General features: G+C 38.3%; 2 protein-coding genes across 2 annotated transcripts; both read right to left on the bottom strand.

The window, feature by feature from the left end:
• Positions 1-3,993: 3,993 nt before the first annotated feature.
• LOC131789388 (b(0,+)-type amino acid transporter 1) lies at positions 3,994-8,238 on the bottom strand. The gene is made up of 2 exons (XM_059106497.2): positions 8,091-8,238; positions 3,994-6,313 (listed from the first exon to the last, which is right to left on the bottom strand). The coding sequence occupies exons 1-2, from the start codon at positions 8,110-8,112 to the stop codon at positions 4,845-4,847; spliced, it is 1,491 nt and encodes a 496-aa protein (XP_058962480.2). The 5' UTR covers positions 8,113-8,238; the 3' UTR covers positions 3,994-4,844.
• A 1,021-nt stretch (positions 8,239-9,259) lies between these two features.
• LOC131789370 (transcription factor HES-2-like) lies at positions 9,260-10,480 on the bottom strand. Its single transcript, XM_066173993.1, has 4 exons — positions 10,388-10,480; positions 10,204-10,299; positions 9,856-9,946; positions 9,260-9,744 (listed from the first exon to the last, which is right to left on the bottom strand). The coding sequence occupies exons 1-4, from the start codon at positions 10,421-10,423 to the stop codon at positions 9,260-9,262; spliced, it is 708 nt and encodes a 235-aa protein (XP_066030090.1). The 5' UTR covers positions 10,424-10,480.
• Between the last annotated feature and the right edge of the window lie 790 nt (positions 10,481-11,270).

Below are 11,270 nucleotides of genomic sequence, written 5' to 3' on the forward strand. Positions count from 1 at the left end.
GCTGTGTGTAGATTTTACAGAGTCAGCTGACCGTGTGTAAAATTTAGTGAAGGGTAGGTGAAAAAAACACTTAAAGGGCCAGAGTGAGTTTTTAGTTCACATACCGCGTTCATCATCAAGGCTCTCAGGGAAATTTATGAAGTGACACGAAAGTGGTCTTTGAAACGTCCAAAAAAACTGTGGTGAAATGTGAATAAGAGGGGAGCAATTATGAGTCGCATCGATCAATAGCAAAAAATCGATTTGTCAGTTACTTATGAGGGAGGAACTATACCTTTTGGCTTGTTTCTTTTTTTATTTTTGTTGTTGTTACTGTTGTAGCTGATTTTTCCTCGTTGTTGCTGTTTCTCCTCCTTTTGATCCCCTCTGTGATTCATGTTTGTCTTAGGCTTTGGTTTCTGGTAAAACTTGGAAACAAACATTATCTGGGGAGACAAAGAAACACTACTAACTGGGCATGACGATTGGAAAAAAGGGAAGGAAATTAATTCCCTCAATAGAATAAAAGTTTTAATGTCTTGATTCCCTGAAATACAAAATAAAATTGACTCGGAAGTTACAAATTTCTTGCTAAGCCAGACTATAAATATAAATAACAATGTTACTCAGTCAATGACGGACTTACTGAGATACACTGTAGAATTACATTGATGAAGGAATATATGGTGAATCTCATATGCTGCGAAAATCTGAGATAAATCTAAATGATGAATCAACTCTAGAGATAAAAAGGGAACATTTTGAAAATTAAAAATAACATCAAAATCTTTCCGAACTCATGGGTCGGACTCTGATTTTGCACAAGCTCTGATACCTTCACCAAGCTCCAACACACTAGGAACCAAGAAACCTAAACGCCTATAATCGCTTGCAATTTGGCAATTATAAAATCAATTTGGTATCCATATGCTGTATCTATTAAGTCATTTATTTTATCGCGTCAATTCTAAAAATTCTCGTCTACTTTAATGTGAAAGCCTTTTAAGGCGAGCACTTGGTTTTCAGACCGTCTTTTCCCTGCATTGTACATGAGTCGAAACAGCATAATGGGACACGAGTGGTTCAATTTATTGAAGAAAATTAACGCATTAGAGAAAGTTTACCTTCAGAATTTTCAGCATTGAAAAACTACTGAAGTTGTCACTGCTGTTAAATCTTTCAAAATTCCCTACCCTAGAACAGAATCACTGCAGCAACTGAAAACCGGAAGAGGCTTGGGATAGCTACGAAAACTTAAGATTTCATGAAAGCAGAGGATGGCAAAACTGTCATGCTATAACATAACGAAACATGCTAAAACATTATTGAGGTTTTAAAATGACATTTAAAAAACTCAAAACCTACGTCCAAAGGTCGACGAGAACAATCCATAAAATGTCTTAGGATATCTCAAAGAAACCACTCATTTAGGCATTCTGACTTGATAACACGCTATTTGTTTGGACATGTTGCTGCTAAATTTTGGCAATAGTGTGATAATTTTCTTTAAAAGATTATTCTTTGTGGATTGTTTTGAAATAAGCAACATAAAAAAAGTAGCGTGTTTAAGATTTGCAGTTGAGTCACTTTGCGTGCATCAGCTATTGTTGATCAAATATTTAGTTCAAAGTTTTTAAGGAAACTCTTGCAGTGACCGATAATCAATAAGAACAATGGAGTTGTACTATAGGTCAGCCGGCTCTACAAATCATGTGTCGAGTGTCTACTTAGTGACGATCTTTACAGTTGGCTGACCAGTATAAACTACACGAAAACACTAATAACAATCGTTATCATGAATTTAACAATCAATAAAGTTAAAAGTATATTGCATGTACTGTGTCATTATAAACTTAAAGGCAGCTTCATCATGAAATGCAGTGTTCACGTGCGTGTAACATATAAGAATATCAAATGTAATAAGCTCACCGCATTTTCAACTCTATTCATGATAAGCTGTTGCTGTTCTCTGTGGAAAAAAAAATGAAAAAAGATCACAATAGAGTAATTTCTTATCCAGACAAAGCTGAGGTTTTTTATCTATCTAAAAAAACAGACTTTTAACAGAAAACATTTCATTTCGTGTTACTACAGTGACACAATAACAGAAAATAGTATGAACGATACCAGCGCACATGCTACAAATTCAATTTGAAGACTCTAATGGTGCAATTTCATTTATTCTGAACTTACCTATAAAGCTATCCAAGTAATTCTTCAAATCAGGATCAAACGCTGTGATAAGCGTAATGTCCCACTACATCTCATTCTTTGGTGATGAGCATTTGACTTGTTCAGCTTTCTTTGACTTGTTCACCATATATTCTGACTGTATATAAAGTTTCTGTCTGCTGTCCATCAATTACTCATATGATTATGATATTGACCGACAAACCAGTTGTTCCCGTTTGAAAGTCAACATAGAGAACATCGGCTTTACTGTGATTATCGTAGCTATACTACGTTCTTCGATAACCTTCTCTGCTGAAACAGCGTTTAAATGAAAGATATTTTTCCCTTTTACCGTATTACTAACGCTCTTCGCGTTGAAATTTGTGCCAAACTAGTTTTGGTTCATTTAATCAATGAATTGCCTTTGCTGAAGCTGAAATTTCCACAACATAACCAACGGGACGCTGGTTGCATGTGTAAATACAAATAAAAACACTGTGCTTTTGTGGGGTGCTTAAAAACTAATACCAAGTTTATGGTGGTTTTATTGTCTCGTCCGAGACTACTCCAGGAAATACCTTTTTTAATTTTCTACCGTCTTCCTAAAGGTCAAAGTAATATGTATAAAGGACCCTGTGAAGACATTTCTGAACTCACCCACCCTTTGAACACATCTATCTTACGAATACATTTGGTATTGCAAGTGAGGTCAGCAAGCGTTCCCACAGAAATAAGTTACTTTGAAGAAAATCCTGTTTTTAACAGAATAAGGCTTTATATTGATGAAATGCTGTTTTTACATCTCTGCTCTCTTGAGATAAACGATCAATCAGTGTCATTAGATTATGATGTTTTTCTTTTCCTCAAGGAATACCTCATCTACATTCCTTTGAATCTTTTGAACGACATATAATAACATCAGTTCAGATAGTACAAAGAAGAGTCTGGGAAACATATTTGGGATGATTACCCCTTCTTTCCAAACCAACATCTGTTTTACGATATTTTATTTTTCACCTCAATACTTCAACGTTTGGCTAATTTATTACTTTTGCGCTTGCTCGCTTTGCTTCCGTTTCCTTTGAGAGAACAAGCGGGTTCCTTCGTTGGTAGCCTATGTAAAACCCTTTTATTCTACTCTTTGTAGTTCAACGTCGTAATAATTTGCCACTGGAAATTCCCACGTCATGGTTTAGCCTAGTAGTCGCACCTCTGTTGTATGTTCAAAGAAAATTTGATTCTTTTCAGTAATATGGACGGCCGCGAAATTTCTTATTCTCTTATTGTATTCTTATTGTCATCGCCACCTTTTTCTTAAAAGGATTTTTCTGGTCATCGGCGTTGCATGTCACAGCTGTTTCCTTTCTTTTTAATCCTCGTCTCCAACAGCTTTCAGGCACAACGCATTCCTGGAAACCATTTGTCTCCATCAACTGGTCCACAAAACGAGTGGTTAGACCGAAGCACTTATTTTTCCATGCTACTTATTATGTTCCGTCGTTAAAAGTAAGAACACAGGCAATATAAGGAAAATTAATACATTTGAACATGATGGGAGTCTTCACAAGGATCTTCAGAGGTTGGCAAAGGTTTACTACGAGACGCGTGATTATGCCCAAAATGATTGTGACGCGTGAATTTAATAGAAAGGCAAAATAGGGTGAGATTTGAAGTTTTTCCTTTTAATATTAATTAAAGTGCATGTGACGCGTAAATTCTCCTAAGAATTCGAGCGTAGAACGGGATCAGGACCCCCTGGCCTCACCTTTGATATCCTCTCCTTGTGCTCAACAAAAAGCCGATAGTCGAGATCAATGGATCCTGTAACGATAAGTTTGGGTTAAAAAGCCTTTTTATTACTTCAACATAAACCGAGCAATTACATGTTCAAAACCCGAAGAAATAACCGACTACATCCCGAATGCGCGTATCGTTATATAATCATTAGTGGCGCGCTCATTGTGACAAGTTCAATTGGTAATTTATGCCAGCATACTTCTAACAGTATTTCGTCACAGATCCCAAGTAAATGCACTGGAATCGATTCCAAAAGTAAATTATCCTAAGGAATATGTTCAACTTTTATGCGTGAGCGTCACCAAACATGTTCCCCGATGGACCGGGCTTATGTTAGGGAAGAAACTTTGCACGAGCCTTAACTGATAAAGGGACACAAACAAGTCTAGCACGAATTGCGCATCATTCCCCTTGGTTGATAAGAAATAAGAGAAAATATCTATCGAAACGAATTTCGTTAGAAGTCTGGGCCACCACACTTTCATGTCTGCGATTATTTTACTGACAAGTAACGATTACAACAATTCACGTCATCGATATGACCCGATTCGCCGATTCAGATCACAATTGAAAACACATGCAGTTTTCTTTCCTTCCAAATCTAACTACCAAGAAGGACGTGCCATGAGTTGTAGGGAGATTCTGATTACGTTAATCTAAACTTCGGCTACAAATCGTGAGTGATTAACATACGTTATGACTAGTCATCAGTTAATCGCGTTACCATTGATTTGTATCGCACAAAGACCAAAAAATTACATTTTTCTGTTCCTTACTTCACTCAACCTACTGTAACTTTGAGCCTAACAAATGAATGTACAACTCTCTAGCATTTGGATATTTTTGATACTTTGCTACTTGACTGAGCTAACAGATGCACTTTTCCCTCAGCAATGCTAATTATTGCGGTTGACAAAAATAAAGTAAACTGGTACACCAGATAGAACAAATGCCAGAGCAAACAATGATGACTGAGGTTTGGCAAACAGAGGGGCAATAATAAGGTAGCACGAAATCATCACCATGACAATAGGAATGCCAATCCACACTTTGTAGGGACGATACTCATGTGGCCTCTTCCAGCGCAGAACCAGAAGTGACAGGAATGTGCAACCCAGAAAAATCCATGCAACAAAGCTGAAACAGCTCAGTAAGGAATCCAGATCACCAAGTATTAACATGCAAATGGAAATAAATGATGGGAACGTTATAGCACGTAATGGAGTGTGGAAACGCTTGCTGATAACAGCTAGATATCGAGGCATGTGTCCCTGTTTGGCTGCTGAGCAAACAACTCTTCCATTAGTAAAAATGGAGCCATTAGCAGCACCATAACAGGAACATGCTACAAACAGTGGCATAACAACTACAAGGGTGGGTGTAACTTTCTCTGCAACAGATACAGCTACTGCTGTGGATGACAACATTTCTGCTGGTGTCAGAATACTTAGATAAGCTATATTGATCAGTGTATAGCAAATAGTGACAAGAGGAAGAGCAATCATTACTGCACGAGGGAGATTCTTGTGAGGATTCTGTAATTCCTCCGTCACATAATTGAGTTGGTTCCAGCCATCATAAGCCCACAATCCACTAAAGAATGCATGTGCAATTTCTCCAATGTTTGTATTAGTTCCTTTAAAGGGAGACTCAAAGTTTCCATTGTGTCCACTAGCAATTCTTGAAGCTCCTATCACCACTATTATCCCAATTGCAAGGAGTTTCATTATCATGAAAACTATTTGCATCTGACCTGCCCAACGGGAACTCACACAGTTCACAGTCGTGATTATTATGATGGAGATTGCAGCTACAAGTTTGATGAGGTCTTCAGGTTCGGTGTTGTTGTTCCCAAGAAATGGCTGGACAGCGTAAGAAGCAAAACTCAATGTGATAATGGCAACAGAGGCTGGTTTCAAAATAAGTACCATTGTCCAGCTCACAAGAAAGCCAGGAAGAGGCCCCAGAGCTTCCTGGATGTATGTTAGCTCACCACCAGAACGTTGAATCATTGTTCCTAATTCACAATAGCAGAGAGCTCCCAAAGTTGCCATCACTCCAGATATAATCCAAACCAAAAGAGTCATTCCCACTGAACCAGAATGCAGAAGGACAAAACGTGGAGTAACAAATATGCCTGAACCTATCATTACACCAACAATAAGTGACACGCCTTGCAGGAGTGTTACATTTCGGGTCAATTTTCCTTCTTCCCCTTTTGAATCCTTCTGTGACTTGATCAATTTTTCTTCGGCACTTGCATGGTGATCATGGAATGAAATACTAGCATTCAAATCATCCCCCATGGAACACTTTGCCATGTCCTTGTTTGCTTCTGATTGTTTCTCTGTTAAGTCCTTTGCATCTAAAAGAAAATAAAACAGAAAGGTCTTTTTGTTACAAAACCAAATATACCAAATTAAGAACAAAAATTTGCATGCACTGAAATAAATTAAAATACTCTAAGACAATTTCAAAATTTTTTTACCATAATAGAGCCAAGATTAGAGTGAAAGCTGGTTACTAACTGTCTACTGCCATATATAAGGCATTATAAGGCCTGTTACAACCATCTATAGAAAAATATAACATTTGTATAGCCCTTTTCAAAACTTTATTGTACTTTAAGATTGGTATGCAATACAAAGTGATGTACTAGTACAATTATCACTGTGTGAATTGGAGTAGCAACATCTCTACCAACATTACAAGAGACAGAAAGCCAGTTTTCAAGATTGTCCAGCTGCTTGCTGATGCAATTAAATGATTAAAAAAAGCATTTAAAAGAAAGGTTGTCAACCTGTGTCACACCACCATCAAATCTGTTACACAAAAGAGACAAGTTATCTTTAAACTGGAAAGATATAGTGCATATCATACTCAAATTCAGTAGTTAAAGATTAGCTCAAAGTTTTGGTTAAAACTGGGAACTAATGAAATGATATTAAATAAACAAACTGGCAAATCCAGAGGGTATCCGGTCAATTTGCCACCACAACAAACTGACCCCACCACAAAACTTGCCACCACTGAGAGTCAAATCATATCAGTGGTGGCAAGTTTAATGTGGTGGTGAATTGACTGTAAACATATCCAAAGTCCATCCTGTATGATTACAAAAGTAGTACATCTGAGTGATGTGGCCAAATAACAAAATTTTGTTAAAACTAATAAGACAGTTGGCTGTTGATTGCATGTTATAGTGCTCTATCATATAACCATTTTAACCTCAATAATATTCAGACTGGTTATTCATGGATAACTGTATCAAGTGATAATAGTGGTAAGAATTCAAGAACAAACCATGACTGAAACTAATGCATATGAAATCTAAAGTCCACATGAGTCTAAGTAAGCACTAAAATTGACAGCATTTGAGCAATCAACAACCACGCTCCAAGTCAATGAAGCTACACCTGACACAGAGGAATATTTCCACGAAATATTTCCTACAGGACTAATAAAGAACACAGATTAGAGGATTCCAGTCATCCAATTCACTCCCCTCCGCTTAAAACCATTAAATTTACAAGGTGTCAAGAAAGGACATTGTCAGGCCAGGCACATGATATGTATCAGTGGATGTTTGAGGATGTGTGCACACTTATTTTTAGGCAGAAGCCTCTTACTTTAATCAAGCCTGAGGAAATATCTGCTAACAGTAGCGCAAGTTCCATAAAGGAAATTTTCAAAACAAACACTGGTCACATCAAATGTTTTCTCCCGGCCCTGATCTCTAATTTGAAAAAAGTCTTTAAAACACTTAACAGTTCTAAACAGAATATATTAAAATTCACATGGCAACCAGGTGGACAACCAGACATGGTTTGATGCTACTCTGATTTAAAGATTTGATAAATGTAACCGAAGAAGTTACAATTCATAGACCCAACGTTTCGACACTCCCGTTTAGTGCCTTCATCAACGGTGATCTAAACTAATTAGAGATCGTATAAAAGGACCTCTTGTTGCAGCGTTTAGATCAGGAGTGTAACTTCTTCGGTTACATTCATTAAATCTTTTAAACCAGAATAGCATCAAACCATGTCTAATTCTAAACAGGATTAGCGTTAGTCAGCTTGTCATCATGAACGATTCCATATCTTTGTTACCATTCCTGCTAATATGCATACAAAAAGTACCTTTCATCCTTGAACGCTTCATCTTGTCCTGTTAAAGATCACCTCATTCCTGCTTCATTCGTGACCTTCGGTCACTGCCGAACGCTGGAACGTAGCCGCCATCTTGAGTTACACGTCATCCGCATAATACCCAACCCGTCCCTCCCCACCCAACGACCTCTCGTTGTTGCCGGGTGGGGGAAAAAAACACACTACGAGGCAATTTATTGAAAATAAGGAGAAACGGACAGGAAAAAATGGGGAGTGGGGGGATGGGGGAGGAGGCAGGAGGAGCATTCTTGCGAAGAAATGATGTCATTTGCCAATCTTGCTCTCAGCGAACATTGCAGTCGTGCTAGGATGGACGTAAGAATCTGGGAACGAGATTGAATCATCAGAAGCGACAGCAAACAATCACTTTTACCGGAAAACTAAGAGACCGACAAACAAAAATTATTTTAGACCGCCACTTCTTATCTTAAATTTCCATTCTTCCTTTTCTTCATTCGAAAAAGATAAAAATAAACCGCACCCCTTTGATCAGTCTGTTTGATAACACAAGGCGCCCGGATTTGTGTTCATCACCACCATCGTAGTCCACAGCTTTCATTTACATAGTTTCTATTACAGTGAGATGCCAAAAATGCCAGGCAAGTTTTCCCGTTATGTACGATAGAAGTAACTTACAATTACGTTTTTTTTTTGTTTTTGTTTTTCTTTATGGGGGAGGGGGGGGGGGAGGTGGGGGGCTGGAGAGCAGCGTTGAACTCTGCGAGCAACAAAACGTCCAGAGCCAAACTTTTCCTTTAAGCAAACAATCCAAACCTCCGACCCCTTCATGTTAATGAAACAGCGCCAACGAATTTTAATGATAATTTTTACACCTAATCGAAGCATCAATCGATCTTCTTGAAATATTCGTATGAATTACATGTAAAAGTAGCCATGTATTGTATTGCAACTACCAATTGTCATTAAATTTTTTGTTCTAAAACTGTTTCTCACGCTCGACGACAGGCAACTCCGTTCTGCAGTTTGTGTTTTTTCAAACAAGTGTGCTCATCGGATCTTCCGTTGTCTTTCCTCTTCTCATCCGGCACGGAAGTGGTGTATTATTAATTTGAAGTTTTGCAGGAATATCTACAGTACAGTGTTGTGCAAAAACCATTGCAAATCAAAGAACCATACAATTAGATTTGTCCTTGTTGTGAAGACTGAATCCAAGGCCTCCAAAGCGGGAGTTTACATGGCTCTTCCATGCTTCTTTTGATGTCAGCCGTTGAATAACAGTTTTCTGGTGAATTGCCACTCGCGTCAGTCAATGTAGTAGTTTCACGGCGGTCATACGGGCGGAATGCACTTGACAGGGGCGGAGATGGCGGGGGTGTAAAGGCACAGGTACAAGGCGACTCCGCAGTGGTTTGTAAGCCACTAACGTACACTGCTTGGCCAGGAGGGAAGGACACGGAGGTGCTCTTGTTGACTAGTGTCTGATTAGTGTGGAAATTGAAGCTGTAAGACGCCGCCAGACTTCCAAGTATTTGTTCCTGCAGTTTAGGATTCACTCCAGGTTGGTTTTCCACGAAGCTGCGCACTCTACCTGCGCACTCGTTAAATCCTGCTCTATTGTTGCTATGCTGAGATTCCGGCTCACTTTGCGGATTGTTCCAATAACCTATGTGACAAAACAAAGGGATGAGCGAGTTGCAGCCATAACGATGTCGGGCGTTTGGGATCATCGCACAGTACAGGCTTTATAGTAAGCTAACAAAAGAAACTTACTCACCGGTCAATTGTTGCCCTCGGATCATTTTTAAGAAATTCACGGTGAGCTCCAGTATTTCGGCCTTCTCCATCTTTTGGGAGTTGTGATCATTCTACCGAGATAAAAACAAATTGTTTACAAACTGTTAATGAAATAAACATCGATTAGGTTGTCGGCTTATATTAGGTGTAATATTGACCCTTATTTGAGACTTCACGTAGAATAAAGAAAAATACAGCAAAGTAGAAGTGTTTGAATAAGGAATGCATAACGAAATGTGGCTGGCTTAACGTTCAAATAAGACTTATTGCCTTTGATAAGAATGAGATTGGGGACTTTAAGTCATAAAAGTTTACCAGGTAAACTTACATCATGATACAAGGCAGACAAAACCAAGCTTTTGAGCTCCTCAAGACTTCGGTTTATCCGCGCTCTTCTTTGTCTTTCCAGCAATGGTTTAGTCGTCTGCTGAAAGGAAACAGTAGGAATAAATATGTGAAACGAGGAAACACTCGTAAAGCAAACTAAAAGAGGGAAAGGGAGTCTAATGTACCTGTCGTCTTCTTGTAAGCTTGATTCTTTCTGCCATGTCTAGTGTCTGTCACTTTGCACTGGTAACAGCTCTTGTCTGTAAAACTGAGGTCCTTTCTGAGTGACGCTGAGTCAGGAAATGAAGTTTGTGCATAAACTCTTCAGCTAAATTATATTGGCGCGGGCATGCAATTTTACACTTATTTACTAGAGAGCCAATGAGAAGCGGCGTTTGATCTGATGCAATCAGACGCTCAATTCTCGCACGCGAATGTGAACAAATTATTGCCTTTGTAGCACGTATCACGCCCTCTATCATTCAAATTCTTTTAACCTTTTCACTTCAGAATTTCAGTGATTAAATCCCTGCGGATTAGAACCCGTGCGTTATTTAGACATTTTTGTTTAAAAAAGAAAAGTAGTAATTTTTCGTAGATTTTTTTTTGCGTCAAGAGGCCGCTTTTCAGCGGGTAATCATTATTTGGTTGTAATATTCTCTCTGGCATTTTTGCAGTGATCTTGGTGTAACTTGACAGTCCATTCAAACTCAACTTTTTCCCCGCATTCAAACTTCAATTTTATTTTTCTAAGTTACATTTGAATTACTTTTCAATATATTCCCTGCATTTAGGATTTCTTTTTTCCCAAAGTAATCTTCGAGCATTGGACGAAACATAGATTTGAAACAGTTTTCAGATTTCGTTGATCTAAAAAAGGGGAAGCTTGAGAGAAAGAGAGATCTTTCTCTTCCTTGCAATGCAGATCAGAGGATAACTCAGAATAGGTTACTTTATATGAACCTTCAACGCGTGTCTCTAATTACAGAGTGAAACATATTGCGCACCTTACAAAAAGATTTCACAGAGTGTTGAAGGTGACTTAATATCCAAAAGAAAGAGTACCGC

The sequence above is a fragment of the Pocillopora verrucosa genome, chromosome 11 (assembly GCF_036669915.1).
Source record: "Pocillopora verrucosa isolate sample1 chromosome 11, ASM3666991v2, whole genome shotgun sequence".
In the NCBI taxonomy this organism is placed as follows: domain Eukaryota; kingdom Metazoa; phylum Cnidaria; class Anthozoa; order Scleractinia; family Pocilloporidae; genus Pocillopora; species Pocillopora verrucosa.

Coding starts and splice junctions, on each gene's coding strand:
- LOC131789388 (XM_059106497.2), bottom strand. CDS start 8,112: ATGAAGCGTTCAAGGATGAAAG. Junction 6,314..8,090: donor GAAGCGTTCAAGGATGAAAG/GTACTTTTTGTA, acceptor ATTTTCTTTTAG/ATGCAAAGGACTTAACAGAG.
- LOC131789370 (XM_066173993.1), bottom strand. CDS start 10,423: ATGGCAGAAAGAATCAAGCTTACAAGAAGACGACAG. Junction 10,300..10,387: donor AGCTTACAAGAAGACGACAG/GTACATTAGACT, acceptor TCCTTTCAGCAG/ACGACTAAACCATTGCTGGA. Junction 9,745..9,855: donor CCGAGGGCAACAATTGACCG/GTGAGTAAGTTT, acceptor TTTGTCACATAG/GTTATTGGAACAATCCGCAA.